At 44.9% G+C, this 25,241-nt stretch overlaps 1 protein-coding gene across 1 annotated transcript in view; it reads left to right on the top strand.

The window, feature by feature from the left end:
* The window catches only part of LOC115126092 (calsyntenin-2-like), a 546,721-nt gene that overhangs the window by 388,531 nt on the left and 132,949 nt on the right, over positions 1-25,241 (top strand). The window contains exons 6-8 of the mRNA XM_065024315.1: positions 19,793-19,978; positions 23,696-23,953; positions 24,183-24,304. Coding sequence (XP_064880387.1) covers positions 19,793-19,978; positions 23,696-23,953; positions 24,183-24,304 — 566 coding nt within the window. The remainder of the gene's footprint in view (positions 1-19,792; positions 19,979-23,695; positions 23,954-24,182; positions 24,305-25,241) is intronic.

A 25,241-nucleotide genomic window follows, 5' to 3' on the forward strand; every position in this document is an offset into this window, starting at 1 on the left:
AGAGACAAGGGGGGTGGAAAATGTCATGGTCAGGAATTATCAAAGGACATGTCGTATCACCAGTCTCCTGCAAAAAAGGTGCTATCTAGAACCAAAAAGGGTTCTTTGGCTGTCCCCGAAAGATAACCCTTTGAAGAACCCTTTTTGGTTCCAGGTAGAACTCTTTTGGGTTCCATGTAGAGGGGTTTACCTGATACTAAAAAGGGTTAAAGCTGGAACTAAAAATGGTTCTCATATGGGGACAGCCGAAACAGCCACACACACACCTTTTGGAACCATTTTTTCTAAGAGTGTACTACAACAACTATGTTATGTTACTGTAGTCCCCTTGTCAATTTGTAAGGGTTATACATCTCTCCAAGGTCCTTGGTCAATCTGTGACAGAGCCCTGGCATAACAGTAACAGAACAATAACATGCCCTTAAGAGAGGAGAAGAGAGAGTGATTGAGAGAGAGAAAAAGCTGGAGAGAATGAAATAAAGATTGTGGTGAAGAGGGAGGAGGAGGAAGTACTGCCAGCCTAAAGCACAAGCTGAACTTTTTAAACATCCCCCCGTTTCCACTTGCTCTCTCCCTCTCGTTCTTGCTGTCCTGGTAGATCTCTCTGAGTTGGAGCAGTCGGGAAAACACACACACACACACACACACACACACACACACACACACACACACACACACACACACACACACACACACACACACACACACACACACACACACTCTCCAGACAACACAACCACTTCTGCTGTTTTCACTCCTCTCCTAGTCCATCTCTCCATCCCCCAACTCTTTCCCTCTCCAGTCAGTCACAGAAACAGTCATGCTTAACGCGGGTCACTAACATCTAGTTATCATCCATAAATAGGCCGTGCGACCCTGCGTGGGTGTGAGTAGGGCTGTATTTGTGTGTGAGAGACAAGAGAACGTCATCTGGAGGTGACTGTGTGAGATAGATTACAAGCTTTTTTTCTGTGTCTACGCACATCTGAACTTTCACATCATTACCAACTGTGAGCCGTCTGTCTGTCCGTCCGTCCACCCACCCGCCCGCCCGCCCGCCCGCCCACCCGTCCAAAAACACATCTGCATATTCATCCATAACCCTTGGTTTATCCTCATCCTTTGATCTAGTGGCTGTTTGTTCTAAGCTTGGCTGCACACTTCCCCATCAGCCATGGTGATTCTGCCCTCTTCACCACAGAATTAAAGCTGACCATACGGGTGCTGCATGATAAATCAAGGCAATGGGTGTTCATATTTGTGCCCCCTCTGCAAAGGATGTATTCAGCAATGATAATAACATGGAAGAGAAAATAATGATATTTATGTTGGTTGATTGCTTTTCATTGTAGGATTTGAAATGTTTTCTTTGGGTGTATTTCAGTGTAACTTTTGACTGTAAGGAACTGGGTGGAAAGTCAAAGTTAAGTCTAGACCAAGCATCTTAGCTCAGAAGGAAGTCTGAGAGGTATTTTCCTGAGAATGGGAAAACTATTGTCTGGCAAGCTGTTTCAGAAACCTCTTAAAGCCAATCAGATTGGCAGGCTGGCCTTGGGCACTGGACCTGATAAGAGGAGGAAGATAATGAATAAAAAAAGGGGAAGAAATAAATGACTTGGCTCTTCCTCTTCTTATCCCGTCCTCCTCCTTCCTTCCTCTCTTCTGAAACTGCGGTGTGAAGTGTCTGGCTCTTTTCCTCTCTTTTTCTTTCTCTTTCTTTCTCTTTCTCTGCCTTTTCCCTCCTCTCTCTCTCTGTCTCGCTCTTTCTCACACTCTTTCCCTCCTCTCTCTCTCTGTCTCTGTCTCGCTCTTTCTCACACTCTTTCCCTCCTCTCTCTCACTGTCTCTGTCTCGCTCTTTCTCACACTCTTTCCCTCCTCTCTCTCACTGTCTCTGTCTCGCTCTTTCTCACACTCTCCTCTCTCTCACTGTCTCTGTCTTTCCTCTTTCTCACTGTCTCTGTCTCGCTCTTTCCCTCTCCTCTCTCACTGTCTCTGTCTCGCTCTTTCTCACACTCTTTCCCTCCTGTCTCTCACTGTCTCTGTCTCGCTCTTTCTCACACTCTTTCCCTCCTCTCTCTCACTGTCTCTGTCTTGCTCTTTCTCACACTCTTTCCCTCCTCTCTCTCACTGTCTCTGTCTTGCTCTTTCTCACACTCTTTCCCTCCTCTCTCTCACTGTCTCTGTCTTGCTCTTTCTCACACTCTTTCCCTCCTCTCTCTCACTGTCTCTGTCTTGCTCTTTCTCACACTCTTTCCCTCCTCTCTCTCACTGTCTCTGTCTTGCTCTTTCTCACACTCTTTCCCTCGTTCACTCTCTCTCTCTTTTAGGGCTGTAGAAAAGCAAAAATGACTTGGCTGCTGTGTGTTCGTTCACCTCAGTCGATCTACAAACACCTAGCCTATTAGCTATACAGTGGTAATGTTACAGTATACCCCTGAAAGGGAGGAAATGTGATAAATGGATCACACTGACATGTAGCATCTTTCAACGAATTGAAAACGTACAACATTCTTAGAACTGTGTGTTTGCATTTTGATAGCATTTTAATATTGACCTGTAGGGAAAATATGTCATGTGCATGTTGAAAAATATATATGTTTTTTATTTGATAATATTAGTACAGATTTTCTCTATATATTTATATTCCAGACTGTCCTTCTCACATGTATTATTATTATTTATTGTGTTTTTGTTGTATTGTGTGTATTGTTTTGTATTGCTTGGAGCTAGCTAGATAACACAAGCATTTCGCTGCACCTGCGATAACATCTGCAAATCTGTGTACACGACCAATAAACTTGGATTTGATTTACCGTCACCTAGCCACTGACATATCTATAAGTAACTACTTACCATCCGTGTACACATTCTCAGAGAGTCGGTCTTTGTTTGTTTGGGGGGAAGTCTGTATCCATGGCAGGAATCGTGGGACAGTTTTAAAATGACCTTGTGTCCGGAATCTCACAAACACACTGTCATCAGCATCTCAAGTTGGTTACTTAAGCCCACTGCGAGCTGGGGTACTTCGTTTCACATCTCAAGTTGTTTACTTAAGCCCACTGCGAGCTGGGGTACTTCGTTTCACATCTCAAGTTGTTTACTTAAGCCCACTGCGAGCTGGGGTACTTCGTTTCACATCTCAAGTTGTTTACTTAAGCCCACTGCGAGCTGGGGTACTTCGTTTCACATCTCAAGTTGTTTACTTAAGCCCACTGCGAGCTGGGGTACTTCGTTTCACATCTCAAGTTGTTTACTTAAGCCCACTGCGAGCTGGGGTACTTCGTTTCACATCTCAGGCCCTGAGAAAGGGGTGAATGTGCTGCTACAAAGGCAAATCGCGGGGACGCAGGTGAACATAACAAACAAGCCACTGTTCATGATTCCATTCGTTCAGAGAGGCAGACACGATTAGAACTCAGTCAGATCAAGAATGTAAGTGTTCGGGGCTTTGCTCAATGCTGGGAGCAATACTTAGATGTTGATCCATAACTGATATTCTTTATTGTGTCCAAAATGTTGTACATATATACAGTACCAGTCATAGGTTTGGACACACCTACTCATTCAAGGGTTTTTATTTATTTTTAATATGTTCTACATTGTAGAATAGTAGTGAAGACATCAAAACAATGAAATAACACACAAGGAATAATGTGGTGAGCAAAAAAGTGTTAAACAAATCAAAATATATTTAAGCACAAAGAGTTGAAGTAACAGACACATCTCAAAATCAACTGTTCAGAGGAAACTGCATGAATGTGCCTTCATGGTCAAATTGCTGCAAAGAAACCACTACTAAAGGACACCAATAAGAAGAAGAGACTTGCTTGAGCCAAGAAACATGAGCAATGGACATTAGACTGGTGGAAATCTGTCCTTTGGTCTGATGAGTTCAAATGCGAGATATTTTGTTCCAACCGCCTTGTCTTTGTGAGACACAAAGTAGGTGAACGGATGATCTCTGCATGTGTGGTTCCCAACGTGAAACATGGAGGAGGCGGCGTGATTGTGCGGTGGTGCATTGCTGGTGATGTCTGTGATTTATTTAGAATTCAAGGCACACTTAACCAGCATGGCTGCCACAGAATTATGCAGATATTAGCCATCCCATCTGGTTTGCACTTAGTGTGACAATCATTTGTTTTTCAACAGGACAATGACGCGAAACACACCTCCAGGCAGTGTAAGGGCTATTTGACTGAGGAGAGTGATGGAGTGCTGCATCAGATGACCTGACCTTGCCCTAATTAAGATGGTTTGGGATGAGTTGGAGTGAAGCAGCCAGCAAGTGCTCATTATATGTGGGAACTCCTTCAAGACCGTTTGAAAAGCATTCCAGGTGAAGCTGGTCGAGAGAATGCCAAGAGTGTGAAAAGCTGTCATCAAGGCAAAGGGTGGCTACTTTGAAGAATCTAAAATATATTTTGATTTGTTTAACACTTTTTTGGTTACTACATGATTCCATATGTTATTTCATAGTTTTGATGTCTTCACTATTATTCTACAATGTAGAAAATAATACAAATAAAGAAAAACCCTTGAATGAGTAGGTGTGTCCAAACTTTTCACTGGTACTGTATATAAAAAAATGAGAGGTGGCCGCCTCCCGGGTGGCGCAGTGGTTAAGGGCGCTGTACTGCAGCACCAGCTGTGTCATCAGAGTCCCTGGGTTCGCGCCCAGGCTCTGTCGTAACTGGCTGCGACCGGGAGGTCCGTGGGGCGACGCACAATTGGCCTAGCGTCGCCCGGGTTAGGGAGGGCTTGGTCGGTAGGGGTGTCCTTGTCTCATCGCGCACCAGCGACTCCTGTGGCGGGCTGGGTGCAGTGTGCGCTAGCCAAGGTGGCCAGGTGCACGGTGTTTCCTCCGGCGCATTGGTGCGGCTGGCTTCCGGGTTGGATACGCGCTGTGTTAAGAAACAGTGCGGCTTGGTTGGGTTGTGTATCGGAGGACGCATGACTTTCAACCTTCGTCTCTCCCGAGCCCGTACGAGAGTTGTAACGATGAGACAAGATAGTAGCTACTACAACAATTGGATACCATGAAAATTGGGGAGAAAAAGGGGTAAAATTTAAAAAAATAAAAAAAATAAATGAGAGGTGTCGGTGTCCTCATATGTAGTTACGGCTACACTCTCGGTCTCTCTCTCTCTCTCTCTCTGATAAGGCTCTGTAGTTCTCACAGACACCACACACTCTCGGTCTCTCTCTCTCTCTCTCTCTCTCTCTCTCTGATAAGGCTCTGTAGTTCTCACAGACACCACACACTCTCTGGCCTCTTATCAACTATCCTCTCAATTCAACTCTCTCTATCCTCTAGTAGTGTGAGGACACACTGAAGGAAGACAAGGGCTGTCTGTTAGATTTTTTACATTTTTTATTTCACCTTTATTTAACCAGGTAGGCTAGTTGAGAACCAGTTCTCATTTACAACCTGACCAAGATAAAGCAAAGCAGTGCGACACAAACAACAACACAGAAATACACATGGAATAAACAAACATACAGTCAGTTACACAATAGAAAAGTCTATATACAGTGTGTGCAAATGAGGTAAGATAAGGGAGGTAAGTAGGACATAGTGGATAACAAATTACAATTTAGCAATTAAACACTGGAGTGATAGATGTGCAGAAGATGAATGTGATGCTGATGCTTAAAGTTGGAGAGGGAGATATGAGTCTCCAGCTTCAGAGATTTTTGCAATTCGTTCCAGTCATTGGCAGCAGAGAACTGGAAGGAAAGGCGGCCAAAGGAGGAATTGGCTTTGGGGGTGACCAGTGAAATATATCTGCTGGAGCGTGTGCTGTGGGTGGGTGCTGCTATGGTGACCAGTGAGCTGAGATAAGGTGGGGCTTTACCTAGCAAAGATGTATAGATGACCTGGAGCCAGTGGGTTTGGCTATGAATATGAAGCGAGGGGCATCCAACGAGAGCATACAGGTCGCAGTAGTGGGTAGTATATGGGGCTTTGGTGACAAAACGAATGGCGCTGTGATAGACTGTATCCAATTTGCTGAGTAGTGTTGGAGGCTATTTTGTAAATAACATCGCCAAAGTCAAGGATCGGTAGGATAGTCAGTTTTATGAGGGTATTTTTGGCAGCAAGAGTGAATGATGCTTTCTTGCGAATAGGAAGCCGTTTCTAGATTTAATTTTGAATTGGAGATGCTTAATGTCAGTCTGGAAGGAGAGTTTACAATCTAAGCAGACACCTAGGTATTTGTAGTTGTCCACATATTTTAAGTCAGAACCGTCCAGAGTAGTGATGCTGGACTGGCGGGCAGGTGCGGGCAGCGATCGGTTGAAGAGCATGCATTTAGTTTTACTTGCATTTAAGAGTAGTTGGAGGCCACGGAAGGAGAGTTGTATGGTATTGAAGCTCGTTGGGAGGTTAGTTAACACAGTGTCCAAAGAATGGTCAGAAGTATACAGAATGATGCCGTCTGTGTAGAGAATCAGAGAATCACCAGCAGCAAGAGCGACATCATTGTTGAAACAGAGAAAAGAGTCTGCCCGAGAATTGAACCCTGTGGCACCCCCATAGAGACTGCCAGAGGTCCGGTCAACAGGCCCTCTGATTTGACACACTGAACTCTGTCTGTGAAGTAGTTGGTGAACCAAGCGAGGCAGTCATTTGAGAAACCAAGGCTGTCTGCCGATATGAATGTGGTGATTGACAAAGTTGAAAGCCTTGGCCTGGTCGATGAATGCAGCTGCACAGTATTGTCTCTTATCAATGGCGGTTATGATCTCGTTTAGGACCTTGAGCGTGGCTGAGGTGCACCCATGACCAACTCAGAAACTGGATTGCGTAGCGGAGATGGTGGTCAGTGATTCGAAATGGTCAGTGATCTGTTTGTTAACTTGGCTTTCGAAGACCTTAGAAAGGCAGGGTAGGATAGATATAGGTCTGCAATAGTTTGGGTCTAGAGTGTCTCTCCCTTTGAAGAGGGGGATGACAGCAACAGCTTTCCAATCTTTGGGGATCTCAGACGATACGAAAGAGAGGTTGAACAGGCTAGTAATAGGAGTGGCAACAATTGCGGCCGATAATTTTAGAAAGAGAGGGTCCAGATTGTCTAGCCCAGCTGATTTGTAGGGGTCCAGCTCTTTCAGAACATCGGCTATCTGGATTTGGGTGAAGGAGAAATGGGGGAGGCTTGGGCAAGTTGCTGAGGGGGGTGCAGGGCTGTTGCCCGGGGGAGGGGTAGCCAGGTGGAAAGCATGGCCAGCCGTAGAAAAATGCTTATTGAAATTCTCAATTATCTGGGATTTATCGGTGGTGACAATGTTTCCTAGCCTCACTGCAGTGGACAGCAGTGAGGTGATCTTATTCTCCATGGAATTTACAATGTCCTCGAACATTTTCTGTTTGAAAAAGCTAGCCTTTGCTTTCCTAACTGCATGTGTTTATTGCTTCCAAACTTCCCTGAAAGTTGCATATCGTGGGGGCTATTCGATACTAATGCAGAACGCCACAGGATGTTTTTGTGCTGGTCAAGGGCAGTCAGGTCTGGAGTGAACCAAGGGATATATCTGTTTCTGGTTCTAACTTTTTTGATTGGGGCATGTTTATTTAAGATGGTGAGGAAAGCACTTTTAAAGAATAACCAGGCATCCTCTACTGATGGAATGAGGTCAATATCCTTCCAGGATACTCGGGCCAGGTAGATTAGAAAGGCCCACTCGCTGAAGTGATTTAGGGAGTTTTTAACAGTGATGAGGGGTGGTCGTTTGACCGCAGACCCATTATGGACGCAAGCAATGAGGCAGTGATCGCTGAGATCCTGGTTGAAGACAGCAGAGGTGTATTTGGAGGGCAGGTTGGTTAGGATGATATCTATGAGGGTGCCCGTGTTTACGGATTTGGGGTAGTACCTGGTAGGTTCATTGATAATTTATGTAAGATTGAGGGCATCTAGTTTAGATTGTAGGACAGCTGGGGTGTTAAGCAAGTCCCAGTTTAGGTCGTCTAGCAGCACGAGCTCTGAAGATAGATGTGGGGCAATCAGTTCACATATGGTGTCCAGGGCACAGCTGGGGACAGAAGGTGGTCTATAGCAGGTGGCAACGGTGAAAGACTTGTTTCTGGAAAGGTGAATTTTTGAAAGTAGAAGCTCAAATTGTTTGGGCACAGACCTGGATAGTATGACAGGACTCTGCAGGCTATCTATGCAGTAGATTGCAACTCTGCCCCCTTTGGCAGTTCTATCTTGTCGGAAAATGTTATAGTTAGGGATGGAAATTTCGGTGTTTTTGGTGGCCTTCCTAATCCAGGATTCAGACACGGCTAGGACATCCGGGTTTTCAAAGTGTGCTAAAGCAGTGAATAAAACAAACTAGAGAGGAGAGGAGAGAGAGGAGGCTTCTAATGTTAACATGCACGAAACCAAGGCTTTTACAGTTATAGAAGTCAACAAATGAGTGCGCCTGGGGAATGGGAGTGGAACTAGGCACTGCAGGGCCTGGATTAACCTCTACATCACCAGAGGAACAGAGGAGGAGTAGGATAAAGGTACGGCTAAAGGCTATAAGAACTAGTCGTCTAGTGCGTTCGGAACAGAGTGAAAGGAGCAAGTTTCTGGGCACGGAATAATATATTCAAGGCATAATGTACAGACGAGGGTATGGTAGGATTTGAATACAGTGGACGTAAACCTAGGCATTGAGTGATGATGAGAGAGGTATTGTCTCTAGAGACATCATTTAAACCAGGTGAGGTCACCGCATTATTGGGAGGTGGAACTAAAGGGTTAGCTAAGGCGTATTGAGCAGGGCTGGAGGCTCTACAGTGAAATAAGACAATAATCACTAATCAAAACAGCAATGGACAAGGTATATTGGCATTAGGGAGATGCATGCGTAGCCGAGTGATCATGGAGTCTAGTGAGTAGCTAGGCGGGCTGGAGATTAGCCCTCTAGCCTGTCTTAGAGATGGACTGATTGAGAAATGATGGATGAGAGAGGGGAACTGTGGTACAGGTTCACCTCTTTCTGTCAAGGTGAAGAAGGGCTTTTGAAAAACAGGTAGGTGATGTAAAGAAGTGTAGATAAGATCCACAGGGGCACACATACACACCAGCAATCACATGCACACACTCTCACACACACATACACACCAGCAATCACATGCACACACTCTCACACACACATACTCACCAGCAATCACATGCACACACACTCTCACACACACATTCACACCAGCAATCACATGCACACACTCTCACACACACATACACACCAGCAATCACATGCACATACTCTCACTCACACATACACACCAGCAATCACATGCACACACTCTCACACACACATACACACCAGCAATCACATGCACACACTCTCACACACACATACACAACAGCAATCACATGCACACACACACACATACACACCAGAAATCACATGCACACACTCACACACACACACCAGCAATCACATGCACACACTCTCACACACACATACACACCAGCAATCACATGCACACATACACACATACACACCAGCAATCACATCGACACACTCACACATACACACCAGCAATCACATGCTCACACTCACACACACATACACACCAGCGATCACATGCACACACACACATACACACCAGCAATCACATGCACATGCACACACACACATACACAATTTCTCTTTGACACAGACACACATACACACTTTCTCTTTGACACACACACACATACACACTTTCTCTTTGACACAGACACACACACACCTCTGAGAGTCATTACATTCCCAGAATTTCACCCCCGGTGTAGATTGGAGTTTGTTCCGAGTTGAGATTGGAGTTTCTGGTGAAGTGGTGCTCCAAGGTTAGACTGATAGTGGATAATTACCAATGTTGGGGACTAGTGAACTACATTTAGTTCAACAAGTCATTTAACTATCTTTTGAAGCATCTTGGTGGTAGTTGAACTAAAATCAAATCAAAGTAGTGTTTTTAGTTGTGAATGACTTGTCTGCCATGAAGAGGTGTCGATAACTATTGGAAGTACTTTTTTTTAGCAAAAATAAAATACTAGTGAAGTAGGGAAAAACGTCCTTTACTTTTTCAGTATCAGACCTGCCTAATTCACACTTGAAACATAGTTTTTGTGTTTAATAGATTAAATTACACCTTCTGTTAGCATACTGTATGACCCCAACGTGACCTGTGCTTGTAATTTGCAGACAAAGTTCTGTAGCAAAACACTATTTTGTCATAGTACAGCTTTTTACTTTTAAGACAATAAGATCTAAGCATACCAGAACCTGGATAATAACTTTATAATGTTAAAATCTTATGACTCAAGTGGTATCAACAAAGAAAGTCCAGGATGTAAAGAATTGAGTCGGTGAATCAGGTGTTCATGTTTTACTGAAGAGAAGCTCATTGTCTCTGAAGGTTTCACTCAGTGTTTTGAGGGCTAAAACATTGTCTCTATTTACTTCTGTATTTTACTTGGTTTGGATTCCAGGGCCCAACTCTCCTGTAGCAACACGTTTCCCATTGACAGCTTTTTGTCATGCAGCCAATTCTGAGAGCAATTCCTCCACTAAAGAACAAAAAGAGGACACTTTTTAAAAGAACATCACCAGTGACAGGAAAGCTTCAACATGGAGGCTTAATGGGAGAGAGAGAGCAAGGGAGGCAGAGAGGTATGAAGTATGAGATGGAGAGAGAGAGCAAGGGAGGCAGAGAGGTATGAAGTATGAGATGGAGAGAGAGAGCAAGGGAGGCAGAGAGGTATGAAGTATGAGATGGAGAGAGAGAAAACAAGGGAGGCAGAGAGGTATGAAGTATGAAATGGAGAGAAGGAAAGTGCTATCTAAAATAGAAATATGGATGGGAGCTGAGTGGATGAAGGTAGAGGGGTAAAAAGGAGCGGATAAGAGAGGAGAGAAAAGAGATAGAGAGGACAGGGTAAAGAGGGAGAGAGGACAGGGTAAAGAGGGAGAGAGGACAGGGTAAAGAGGGAGAGAGGACAGGGTAAAGAGGGAGAGAGGACAGGGTAAAGAGGGAGAGAGGACAGGGTAAAGAGGGAGAGAGGACAGGGTAAAGAGGGAGAGAGGACAGGGTAAAGAGGGGGAGAGAGGACAGGGTAAAGAGGGAGAGAGGACAGGGTAAAGAGGGAGAGAGGACAGGGTAAAGAGGGAGAGAGGACAGGGTAATGAGGGAGAGAGGACAGGGTAAAGAGGGAGAGAGGACAGGGTAAAGAGGGAGAGAGGACAGGGTAAAGAGGGAGAGAGGACAGGGTAAAGAGGGAGAGAGGACAGGGTAAAGAGGGAGAGAGGACAGGGTAAAGAGGGAGAGAGGACAGGGTAATGAGGGAGAGAGGACAGGGTAAAGAGGGAGAGAGGACAGGGTAAAGAGGGAGAGAGGACAGGGTAAAGAGGGAGAGAGGACAGGGTAAAGAGGGAGAGAGGACAGGGTAAAGAGGGAGAGAGGACAGGGTAAAGAGGGAGAGAGGACAGGGTAAAGAGGGAGAGAGGACAGGGTAAAGAGGGAGAGAGGACAGGGTAAAGAGGGAAGGAGGGAGAGAGGACAGGGTAAAGAGGGAGAGAGGACAGGGTAAAGAGGGAGAGAGGACAGGGTAATGAGGGAGAGAGGACAGGGTAAAGAGGAGAGAGGACAGGGTAAAGAGGGAGAGAGGACAGGGTAAAGAGGGAGAGAGGACAGGGTAAAGAGGGAGAGAGGACAGGGTAATGAGGGAGAGAGGACAGGGTAAAGAGGGAGAGAGGACAGGGTAAAGAGGGAGAGAGGACAGGGTAAAGAGGGAGAGAGGACAGGGTAAAGAGGGAGAGAGGACAGGGTAAAGAGGGAGAGAGGACAGGGTAAAGAGATAGAGAGGACAGGGTAAAGAGGGAGAGAGGACAGTGTAAAGAGGGAGAGAGGACAGGGTAATGAGGGAGAGAGGACAGGGTAAAGAGGGAGAGAGGACAGGGTAAAGAGGGAGAGAGGACAGGGTAAAGAGGGAGAGAGGACAGGGTAAAGAGGGAGAGAGGACAGGGTAATGAGGGAGAGAGGACAGGGTAAAGAGGGAGAGAGGACAGGGTAAAGAGGGAGAGAGGACAGGGTAAAGAGGGAGAGAGGACAGGGTAAAGAGGGAGAGAGGACAGGGTAAAGAGGGAGAGAGGACAGGGTAAAGAGATAGAGAGGACAGGGTAAAGAGGGAGAGAGGACAGGGTAATGAGGGAGAGAGGACAGGGTAAAGAGGTAGAGAGGACAGGGTAAAGAGGGAGAGAGGACAGGGTAAAGAGGGAGAGAGGACAGGGTAAAGAGGGAGAGAGGACATGTAAAGAGGGAGAGAGGACAGGGTAATGAGGGAGAGAGGACAGGGTAAAGAGGGAGAGAGGACAGGGTAAAGAGGGAGAGAGGACAGGGTAAAGAGGGAGAGAGGACAGGGTAAAGAGGGAGAGAGGACAGGGTAAAGAGGGAGAGAGGACAGGGTAAAGAGGGAGAGAGGACAGGGTAATGAGGGAGAGAGGACAGGGTAAAGAGGGAGAGAGGACAGGGTAAAGAGGGAGAGAGGACAGGGTAAAGAGGGAGAGAGGACAGGGTAAAGAGGGAGAGAGGACAGGGTAAAGAGGGAGAGAGGACAGGGTAAAGAGGGAGAGAGGACAGGGTGTATTACAGTGTAACATCTATGAGAGGCAGTGTATTACAGTGTAACATCTATGAGAGGCAGTGTATTACAGTGTAACATCTATGAGAGGCAGTGTATTACAGTGTAACATCTATGCCTTGCTGTGGATGCTTCTGCTACTGCAACTTGACAGGACTGGAGTAATGTGTTGTTCAGGGTTATGGAACACACAGACATGTGCATGCATGCACACGAACACACACACCCACAGACAAGCGTAAGGTTCTCTCTCTCTCATAGCATAACATATCACTACATCATGTTCCATTGTTTTCTTTTTGTGTTGGAATAAAACATCACACAGTATTCCAAATCAAATCAAGTTGTATTTGTGCCGAATACAACAGGTATAGACTTCACAGTGAAATGCTTACTTACGAGCCCTCTCCCAACAATGCAGAGTTGAAAGTAAGAAAATAAGGTAATAAAAATAGAAAATAGCAGCAGTGTATGTGGAGTGTTGTGTGTGTGTTGTCAATATGCATGTGTGAGTGGCGTGGTGGTCTAAGGCACTGATTCGCAGTGCTAGCTGTCCCACTAGAGATTCTGGGTTCAAGTCCAGGCATCCGGCTGCAACATGGAGACCCATGGGGCGGCACACAATTGGCCCAACGTCGTCCTTGTTAGGGGAGGGTTTGGCTAGCAGGGATGTCCTTGTCCCATCGCGCACTAGTGACTCCTGTGGCGGGCCGGGTGCAGTGCACGGTGTACGGAGTTTCCCCTGAAGCATTGGTGCGTCTGGCTTCCGGGTTAAGTGGCCATTGTGTCATGAAGCTGTGCGGCTTGGTTGGGTTGTGTTTCGGAGGACGCACGGCTCTCGACCTTCGCCTCTCCCCAGTCCGTACAGAAGTTGCAGAAGTTGACACAAGTCTGTAACTACCAATTGGATATCACCAAAGTGGGGAGAAAAGGGGTAAAAAGTGTAACATCTATGCGCCTGTGTTTGTGTCTGTTCCTGTGTGAACGTGTGTTTGTAGCACGGCCCAGGGTGAGCTGCGCTGCCGTGCCTCATGAATAGGAGTAAATCATTTAGCAGGGACACAAATGGAACAGCTCAGTCACACAGAGTCCCGGCAGGCCCTCCCCCACATTCACCGCCTTGCCATCACTGACCTCAATCATCCTCTATATGAGTATGGCAATGAGTCTGTATATGAACCTATATGATAAGGAATATGAACTAACATGATAGGGTTGAGTGATTCACCAAAATGAACTGAGGTACAGTATCTCTACCTGAAAATACATCATATAAGTGACTGATAGCTGGTATTCAGCAGTCATAAAAGTATTCCTTATTAACCTTGAAGACAGCAGCTCTATAGAGATGAGATGATGACTTGAATGAAATAATAAAGTCATCAAATAATGTTTTCATCAAATAAAACAAATGTCATATACACAACTGAAATATTTTTTCAGAATCGAACTGAAACCGAACCTACCTCAAATACCACTAATCGCTCAGCACTACTATGTGAGCGGGAATATGAACTCTGATGAGCCAAGTCACTTTCTGGACTGATCAAACATGGAGAGAAAAAACCCAAGAAATCCAGAATAAACTTAATTTCCCAGAGAGAAGGGAAGGAAATAGAAACAACTGGTTGTGTTGCAGTGCAGACAGCAGGTAGACAACAACCAAATCAAATCAAATCAAATTGTATTTGTCACATACACATGGTTAGCAGATGTTAATGCGAGTGTAGCGAAATGCTTGTGCTTCTAGTTCCGACAATGCAGTAATAACCAACAAGTAATCTAACTAACAATTCCTAAACTACTGTCTTATACACAGTGTAAGGGGATAAAGAATATGTACATAAGGATATATGAATGAGTGATGGTACAGAGCAGCATAGGCAAGATACAGTAGATGGTATCGAGTACAGTATATACATATGAGATGAGTATGTAAACAAAGTGGCATAGTTAAAGTGGCTAGTGATACATGTATTACATAAGGATGCAGTCGATGATATAGAGTACAGTATATACGTATGCATATGAGATGAATAATGTAGGGTAAGTAACATTATATAAGGTAGCATTGTTTAAAGTGGCTAGTGATATATTTACACCATTTCCCATCAATTCCCATTATTAAAGTGGCTGGAGTTGAGTCAGTGTCAGTGTGTTGGCAGCAGCCACTCAATGTTAGTGGTGGCTGTTTAACAGTCTGATGGCCTTGAGATAGAAGCTGTTTTTCAGTCTCTCGGTCCCAGCTTTGATGCACCTGTACTGACCTCGCCTTCTGGATGATAGCGGGGTGAACAGGCAGTGGCTCGGGCGGTTGATGTCCTTGATGATCTTTATGGCCTTCCTGTAACATCGGGTGGTGTAGGTGTCCTGGAGGGCAGGTACTTTGCCCCCAGTGATGCGTTGTGCAGACCTCACTACCCTCTGGAGAGCCTTACGGTTGAGGGCGGACCAGTTGCCGTACCAGGCGGTGATACAGCCCGCCAGGATGCTCTCGATTGTGCATCTGTAGAAGTTTGTGAGTGCTTTTGGTGACAAGCCGAATTTCTTCAGCCTCCTGAGGTTGAAGAGGCGCTGCTGCGCCTTCTTCACGATGCTGTCTGTGTGAGTGGACCAATTCAGTTTGTCTGTGATGTGTATGCCGAGGAACTTAAAACTTGCTACCCTCTCCACTACTGTTCCATCGATGTGGATAGGGGGGTGTTCCCTCTGCTGTTTCCTGAAGTCCACAATCATCTCCTTAGTTTTGTTGACGTTGAGTGTGGGGTTATTTTCCTGACACCACACTCCGAGGGCCCTCACTTCCTCCCTGTAGGCCGTCTCGTCGTTGTTGGTAATCAAGCCTACCACTGTTGTGTCGTCCGCAAACTTGATGATTGAGTTGGAGGCGTGCGTGGCCACGTAGTCGTGGGTGAACAGGGAGTACAGGAGAGGGCTCAGAACGCACCCTTGTGGGGCCCCAGTGTTGAGGATCAGTGGGGAGGAGATGTTGTTGCCTACCCTCACCACCTGGGGGCGGCCCGTCAGGAAGTCCAGTACCCAGTTGCACAGGGCGGGGTCGAGACCCAGGGTCTCGAGCTTGATGACGAGCTTGGAGGGTACTATGGTGTTGAATGCCGAGCTGTAGTCGATGAACAGCATTCTCACATAGGTATTCCTCTTGTCCAGATGGGTTAGGGCAGTGTGCAGTGTGGTTGAGATTGCATCGTCTGTGAACCTATTTGGGCGGTAAGCAAATTGGAGTGGGTCTAGGGTGTCAGGTAGGGTGGAGGTGATATGGTCCTTGACTAGTCTCTCAAAGCACTTCATGATGACGGAAGTGAGTGCTACGGGCGGTAGTCGTTTAGCTCAGTTACCTTAGCTTTCTTGGGAACAGGAACAATGGTGGCCCTCTTGAAGCATGTGGGAACAGCAGACTGGTATAGGGATTGATTGAATATGTCCGTAAACACACCGGCCAGCTGGTCTGCGCATGCTCTGAGGGCGCGGCTGGGGATGCCGTCTGGGCCTGCAGCCTTGCGAGGGTTAACACGTTTAAATGTCTTACACACCTCGGCTGCAGTGAAGGAGAGACCGCATGTTTTCGTTGCAGGCCGTGTCAGTGGCACTGTATTGTCCTCAAAGCGGGCAAAAAAGTTATTTAGTCTGCCTGGGAGCAAGACATCCTGGTCCGTGACTGGGCTGGATTTCTTCCTGTAGTCCGTGATTGACTGTAGACCCTGCCACATGCCTCTTGTGTCTGAGCCGTTGAATTGAGATTCTACTTTGTCTCTGTACTGACGCCTAGCTTGTTTGATAGCCTTGCGGAGGGAATAGCTGCACTGTTTGTATTCGGTCATGTTACCAGACACCTTGCCCTGATTAACTTCTTGCTCCTACCCTCTACTTTTTTGAACATTTTGTTAAAAATCGCGCAACATTTCAGCGCCCTGCTACTCATGCCAGGAATATAATACGTTCATATGGTTAGAATGTGTGTATAGGAAACCCTCGGACGTTTTTAAAACTGGTTAAATCACGACTGTGGCTATTACATAACGTGCGTTACATCGGAAAGCGCAGGAAAACCTGATCACAGAAAATGGAAATAAATATCCTTGCGCCACTTCCAGCAATTGTTAACAGTGAGCCGAATTAGATAAGACCGAGCATTCAACTCCCACAGCATCCCCATGTAGTCGAGTATCTTGTGAATTTAATCCTCTTTGATTCTTGGTTGAACCGAAAGAGGGGCACGACGTACCTCCGGTCTCCGCCCAGATCATTCCGGAAGAGCTCTCTCCTGAAATTTTTTCCAAGACGACAGCTAATGATATGTATATCGCCTACGGATGAATTTTATCGCTTATTAACGTTTACTAATACCTAAAGTAGCATTACAAACGTATTTCGAAGTGTTTTGTGAAAGTTTATCGTCTACTTTTTGAATTTTAAAAAATGACGTTACGTTGTGAAATCGCTGTTTTTTTCGTTTATCACACAGTCTACATATAACGATATCTTGGCTTTATATGGCCCGATTTAATCGAAATAAAGACCCAATAGTGTTTATGGGACATCTAGGAGTGCCAACAAAGAAGATGGTGAAAGGTAATGACTGTTTTCTATTTTATTGTGCGGTTTGTGTAACGCCGAAATGCTAATTATTTTGTTTACGTCCCCTGCTGTGCTTTTCTGTTGTAGTGTATTGGTGCATGCTATCAGATAATAGCTTCTCATGCTGTCGCCGAAAAGCATTTTAAAAATCTGACTTGTTGCCTGGATTCACAACGAGTGTAGCTTTAATTTGATACCCTGCATGTGTATTTTAATGAACTTTTGAGTTTTAACTAATACTATTAGCATTTAGCGTAGCACATTTGCATTTCCAGAGCTCTAGTTGGGACGCAAGCATCCCAGGTAGAGGTAAGAGGTTAAAAGCAGTGGTTCGCGCTTTCAGTTTCACGCGAATGCTGCCATCAATCCACGGTTTCTGGTTAGGGAATGTTTTAATCGTTGCTATGGGAACGACATCTTCAACGCACGTTCTAATGAACTCGCACACCGAATCAGCGTATTCGTCAATGTTGTTATCTGACGCAATACGAAACATATCCCAGTCCACGTGATGGAAGCAGTCTTGGAGTGTGGAGTCAGCTTGGTCGGACCAGCGTTGGACAGACCTCAGCGTGGGAGCCTCTAGTTTTAGTTTCTGTCTGTAGGCAGGGATCAACAAAATGGAGTCGTGTTCAGCTTTTCCGAAAGGGTGGCGGGGCAGGGCCTTATATGCGTCGCGGAAGTTAGAGTAACAATGATCCAAGGTTTTTCCACCCCTGGTTGCGCAATCGATATGCTGATAAAATTTAGGGAGTCTTGTTTTCAGATTAGCCTTGTTAAAATCCCCAGCTACAATGAATGCAGCCTCCGGATAAATGGTTTCCAGTTTGCAAAGAGTTAAATAAAGTTTGTTCAGAGCCATCGATGTGTCTGCTTGGGGGGGATATATACGGCTGTGATTATAATCGAAGAGAATTCTCTTGGTAGATAATGCGGTCTACATTTGATTGTGAGGAATTCTAAATCAGGTGAACAGAAGGATTTGAGTTCCTGTATGTTTCTTTCATCACACCATGTCTCGTTAGTCATAAGGCATACGCCCCCGCCCCTCTTCTTACCAGAAAGGTGTTTGTTTCTGTCGGCGCGATGCGTGGAGAAACCCGTTGGCTGCACCGCTTCGGATAGCGTCTCTCCAGTGAGCCATGTTTCTGTGAAGCACAGAACGTTACAGTCTCTGATGTCCCTCTGGAATGCTACCCTTGCTCGGATTTCATCAACCTTGTTGTCAAGAGACTGGACATTGGCAAGAAGAATGCTAGGGAGTGGTGCACGGTGTGCCCGTCTCCGGAGTCTGACCAGAAGACCGCCTCGTTTCCCTCTTTTTCTGAGTCGTTTTTTGGGTCGCTGCATGCGATCCATTCCGTTGTCCTGTTTGTAAGGCAGAACACAGGATCCGCGTCGCGAAAAACATATTCTTGGTCGTACTGATGGTGAGTTGACGCTGATCTTATATTCAGTAGTTCTTCTCGACTGTATGTAATGAAACCTAAGATGACCTGGGGTACTAATGTAAGAAATAACACGTAAAAAAACTAAAAACTGCATAGTTTCCTAGGAACGCGAAGCGAGGCGGCCATCTCTGTCGGCGCCGGAAGTTTCTGCCAGCAGCCAATCACTGTTGTGGGGGTGTTAGTCTGTCTGTCTGCCTGTCTGTTTGTGTTTGGGCTGGAGAGGCGTTTTCTTGCATTGAACCAAACCACTACAAAACCAGTGTAGCCCACAGCCCTGCAGGCTGAAATAAAACAACAACAAACAGCTGTTGGTGTGTGTGTGTGTGTGTGTGTGTGTGTGTGTGTGTGTGTGTGTGTGTGTGTGTGTGTGTGTGTGTGTGTGTGTGTGTGTGTGTGTGTGTGTTATCGAGCGCAGGGAGTGTGTGTGTGAGGAAGTGAACGTGACAGATTTAACAGTCCACAGGGCAGCGACAGGCTGTTTCCTTTCTTATCCAGTCAGTGTTTCTGTTCAGCTCTGCCTGCATGGTTCTTTCAGCCTGCCTCTCTCTGGCTGCCTGTTTTTCTTAGTTACACACACTGCAGAATAGACACTACAAATGCATACAGCCCACCATGCGCACTGTGAGCGAGCAGGTCTGGCTGAACACTCTACATTTTATTAATGTCACAGTGATTTAGTGAGCACAATACTGTACAGTGGAAAGCGCCATTGATTCACATTATTAGACATTTTATTGACTGCATAAAACTCTGGAATGGGCTGTCACCTTTTTATTGGGGACCTACAAGGCAGGAATGGACACAAAACCATACATTGTGAAAATCTTCAGACAATGCAAATTTCGGTTATCCAGTTCGAAGGACCGTATATTCACATCCAAGATCACACTGACACTAGTTCTCTTCCTGGTTCCACCTCTCTTATTCTCCACCACTGTTATTCTCTCATATCTCTTTCTCTTACTCTCTTTCTCTCTCTTTATTTCTCTCTCTCATTCTCTCTCTACACACACACACACACACACACACACACACACACACACACACACACACACACACACACACACACACACACACACACTCCCCCACCCCTAACCATTGTGTCTTCTGACTTCCCTAGGCTGGAACAAAAGAGTGGACTATGAGCCAGGCACAGGCAGCAAGCAGTTGTTTCCCAAGATGCATCTGGAGACGTGTGGAGGGCCTCTCTCCTCAGTGAGGACCATGGTGGAGCTACAGACCAGCCATATTGGGAAGGGCTGCGACCGGGAGACCTACTCTGAGAAGTCTCTGCAGAAACTCTGTGGTACGTACCTCATGGGATACATATTTATCTATAAATGGTCATAGGTAAGTCAATGTATTTCACTTGATTTACAATTAGAGATTTGTTGCATAACAGAACAGAGCCACTCCAGAAATCAACAGACTGAAGCCCCCTAAATGACTAGTCCAATGCCAGTCAATAGCCTACAACACTCTTAATAAGAACACCAGTTAAACTCCCTAGACCCTTATCTAAATGCATAACTCCCTCTCTCCCTCCCCCTCTCCCACCCAGTTCCCTCTATATGCATGGTTCACCGCTAAAGAGCCTTTTCAAAGCCTCCCATAGTCATTAACTGATACCAAATAGAATACATTGTAATTGCTTTTTTTAAAGCACAATCAATTTGAGATAATGTACAAAGACATCTGCAAACAGAATGTTGGGCTGTGCTTGGCGGCGGTGGCAGGGCTGCGGAGAGGGAGAACTGAGGGAGGGAGGCCTCCACGCATCTATTTACTCCCAGAATCTAATCACTGCAAGTCAGAACCTTTACAAAGCCATGAATAGCAGGCGGGGAGAAACAGGACATTACAGACAGGCAGGAAAAAACATTAATTAATGCGCTGATGTCCTGTTATTAGTGGAAAACTAACAGATGCATGTTTCAATTGTCTATCTGGATGAACAGATATACCAGAGCGATGGGTCATATTGTATCATGTGGTTTATTTGGAGCGTTGCTGGGTTTTGGAGGTACTACTGTCACCATGTAATAGCTGTGTTATAAACATGTATAATAAGGCCTTACTTAGGCCCTACACTGTTACAGTGGGAGTGAGGGCACACAAGTCAATGTTACTCGGGGTATGTTAGTGTTGCAGAGGAGCACTGTGACCAGGCCAGAGTTATGTTTTTCAAGAAGATATGGAGTGGGCGTTGAAAACACAGACAGCGAGAGAGAGAGACAGAGAGAGAGAGAAAGTGAGAGAGAGGATTCATTGATTTAATGTTCTGACGGATCGGTTTGTTTTCCTGTGAAAGGATCACATAACAACAGTCTCTTCTCCGCTGTAACAGCCTGTCTGATTGGCTGTGTGGGGAATTATCACTTGTTATTAACACTGAAAACAACATGAATTCCAGCCATCCCTTCTTTCTTTCCATTACCATGCTGTTTGTTTCTTAGTATCCATGGAGGTAGATTAAGCAGTATGTAATCTATGCATGGAGGTAGATAAATAAAGCAGGTTGTACTCTATCCATGGAGGTAGATAGATAAAGCAGTATGTACTCTATGCATGGAGGTAGATAAATAAAGCAGTGTGTACTCTATCCATGGAGGTAGATAAATAAAGCAGTTTGTACTCTATCCATGGAGGTAGATAGATAAAGCAGTATGTAATCTATGCATGGAGGTAGATTAAGCAGTATGTACTCTATGCATGGAGGTAGATAAATAAAGCAGTATGTAATCTATGCATGGAGGTAGATTAAGCAGTATGTACTCTATCCATGGAGGTAGATAGATAAAGCAGTATGTAATCTATGCATGGAGGTAGATTAAGCAGTATGTAATCTATGCATGGAGGTAGATAAATAAAGCAGTTTGTAATCTATGCATGGAGTTAGATTAAGCAGTATGTACTCTATGCATGGAGGTAGATAAATAAAGCAGTATGTACTCTATGCATGGAGGTAGATAAATAAAGCAGTATTTAATCTATGCATGGAGGTAGATAAAGCAGTTTGTACTCTATTCATGGAGGTAGATAAATAAAGCAGTATGTACTCTATCCATGGAGGTAGATAAATAAAGCAGTATGTACTCTATGCATAGAGGTAGATAAATAAAGCAGTATGTCATCTATGCATGGAGGTAGATAAGTAAAGCAGTATGTAATCTATGCATGGAGGTAGATAAATAAAGCAGTATGTACTCTGTGCATGGAGGTAGATAAATAAAGCAGTATGTACTCTATGCATGGAGGTAGATTAAGCAGTATGTACTCTATGCATGGAGGTAGATAAATAAAGCAGTATGTACTCTATGCATGGAGTTAGATAAATAAAGCAGTATGTACTCTATGCATGGAGGTAGATAAATAAAGCAGTATGTACTCTATGCATGGAGGTAGATAAATAAAGCAGTATGTACTCTATGCATAGAGGTAGATAAATAAAGCAGTATGTAATCTATGCATGGAGGTAGATAAATAAAGCAGTATGTAATCTATGCATGGAGGTAGATAAATAAAGCAGGATGTAATCTATGCATGGAGGTAGATTAAGCAGTATGTACTCTATGCATGGAGGTAGATAAATAAAGCAGTATGTACTCTATGCATGGAGGTAGATAAATAAAGCAGTATGTACTCTATGCATGGAGGTAGATTAAGCAGTATGTACTCTATGCATGGAGGTAGATAAATAAAGCAGTATGTAATCTATGCATGGAGGTAGATTAAGCAGTATGTACTCTATGCATGGAGGTAGATAAATAAAGCAGTATGTACTCTATGCATGGAGGTAGATTAAGCAATATGTACTCTATGCATGGAGGTAGATAAATAAAGCAGCATGTACTCTATCCATGGAGGTAGATAAATGAAGCAGTATGTAATCTATGCATGGAGGTAGATAAATAAAGCAGTATGTACTCTATGCATAGAGGTAGATAAATAAAGCAGTATGCACTCTATCCATGGAGGTAGATAAGTAAAGCAGTATGTAATCTATGCATGGAGGTAGATTAAGCAGTATGTACTCTATGCATGGAGGTAGATAAATAAAGCAGTATGTAATCTATGCATGGAGGTAGATTAAGCAGTATGTACTCTAAGCATGGAGGTAGATAAATAAAGCAGTATGTAATCTATGCATGGAGGTAGATTAAGCAGTATGTACTCTATGCATGGAGGTAGATTAAGCAGTATGTACTCTATGCATGGAGGTAGATAAATAAAGCAGTATGTACTCTATGCATGGAGGTAGATTAAGCACTATGTACTCTATGCATGGAGGTAGATAATTGAAACAGTATGTAATCTATGCATGGAGGTAGATTAAGCAGTATGTACTCTATGCATGGAGGTAGATAAATGAAGCTGTATGTAAGCTATGCATGGAGGTAGATTAAGCAGTATGTACTCTCTGCATGGAGGTAGATTAAGCACTATGTACTCTATGCATGGAGGTAGATAATTGAAACAGTATGTAATCTATGCATGGAGGTAGATTAAGCAGTATGTACTCTATGCATGGAGGTAGATAAATAAAGCAGTATGTAAGCTATGCATGGAGGTAGATTAAGCAGTATGTATTCTATGCATGGAGGTAGATAAATAAAGCAGTATGTAATCTATGCATAGAGGTAGATAAATAAAGCAGTATGTACTCTATGCATGGAGGTAGATTAAGCAGTATGTACTATATGCATGGAGGTAGATAAATAAAGCAGTATGTACTCTATGCATGGAGGTAGATTAAGCAGTATGTACTCTATGCATGGCCATGGCTTCTGATGACTCTCATCCACTCCTACCATTGAAAGACTGTTTCATTTGTCACAAATCAATATTCACATCCACTATCAATCTCTGAACATCGTTTACTCATTAAGCCTGGACCTCTGGCTTATTCATAAGTGATCATAGCCAAGGTCAGTCTGAACCATCTGTATATCTGTGTTGATTGGTATTTACAGTCCTGTGTTGTTGTGCTTCCTTATCTGTTCCCACGGCAACAATTACCCAGGGGCCTCGTCGGGCAGCACAGACCTTCTCCCTGCTCCCAGCGTCTCCACCAATTGGACTGCATCCCTTGTGACAGACAGTGGGCGGGACAGCGACCTCATCTTCCGGTTTGACGGGCGGCAAGCAGCAAAGATTCCTGACCAGATGGTACCACAGAACCTGACGGATCAGTTCACAATCGCCACGTGGATGAAGCATGGACCCACTCCTGGACTGAGGGCGGAGAAAGAGACCCTGCTCTGCAACTCTGATAAGACAGGTGAGAAGAGGGGAGGGAAGGTAGGAGGGAAGAGAGTGGTGTGGCTGCGAGAGAAGTAAAGTGGGAAGGGCTGTGTGTAGAGGGGCAGGAACATTGAATGGGTGTGGTCTACTGACAAGAATGGGTTTATCTTCACTTAAGAGAAGGGGTCTTAATTCAAAGGTTGTGGTAATTTTAGGGAAGTTGTGTTACATTTACGCCCTCTTCTCTTTCTTCATCCCCTCTCCAGAGATGAACAGACACCACTACTCCCTTTACGTCCATAACTGTCGTCTGGTCTTCCTGCTCCGGAGAGACTTCACCCAGGTGGACACCTTCAGACCTGCAGAGTTCCACTGGAAACTGGAGCAGGTAGGCTACACAGTAGGCTTTGTGTACCTCAGCGATATTCATTTGTAATGTACTGTACCACTAAAGAGGGACAACTTGTCCTTACGAGTGTGCTGTCTATGAAACATGATGTGATGTTCAGAAGGCCTGGACCAACAACTCCCTCTAGAGGCTCTTGATCAACACCTAAAGTCCTTCATCCCAGAACCTCTCTAAAAGCCTCGATGCACAGAGCAGTTGAGACTGTTTTAGACCTAGACATATGAAGACCATCTCTATTGAAAATATGTCCTTCACTGTTATGCGGGCGCACGTGCGTGCGTGCGTGTGCGCGTGCGTGCATGCGTGCGCGCACGTGTGTGTGTGTGTGTGTGTGTGTGTTTCCTCTGGGGATGAAGGTGGGCTGGCGGTGAGGATACAGTGACTTGCGAAATGATTCACCACCTTGGAATGTTTCCTATTTTGTTGCCTTACAACCTGGAATAAACATTTATTTTGGGGGGGCTTGTATCATTTCACTTACACAACATGCATAACACTTTGAAGATACAAAATATTTTTTCTAGTGAAACAAACAAGAAATAAGACCAAGAAAAAAACAGAAAACTTGAGCGTGCATAACTATTCACCCCCCCAAAGTCAATACTTTGTAGAGCCACCTTTTGCAGACATTTCAGCTGCAAGTCTCTTGGGGTGTCTCTATAAGCTTGGCACATCTAGCCACTGGAATTGTTGCCCATTCTTCAAGGCAAAACTGCTCCAGCTCCTTCAAGTTGGATGGGTTCTGCTGGTGTACCGCAAACTTTAAGTCATAGCACATATTCTCAATTGGATTGAAGTCTGAGTTTTGACTAGGCCATTCCAAGACATTTAAATGTTTCCCCTTAAACCACTTGAGTGTTGCTTTAGCAGTGTTGCTTAGGGTCATTGTCCTGCTGGAAGGTGAACCTCCATCCCA

Source organism: Oncorhynchus nerka, linkage group LG11 (assembly GCF_034236695.1).
Source record: "Oncorhynchus nerka isolate Pitt River linkage group LG11, Oner_Uvic_2.0, whole genome shotgun sequence".
Classification (NCBI taxonomy): domain Eukaryota; kingdom Metazoa; phylum Chordata; class Actinopteri; order Salmoniformes; family Salmonidae; genus Oncorhynchus; species Oncorhynchus nerka.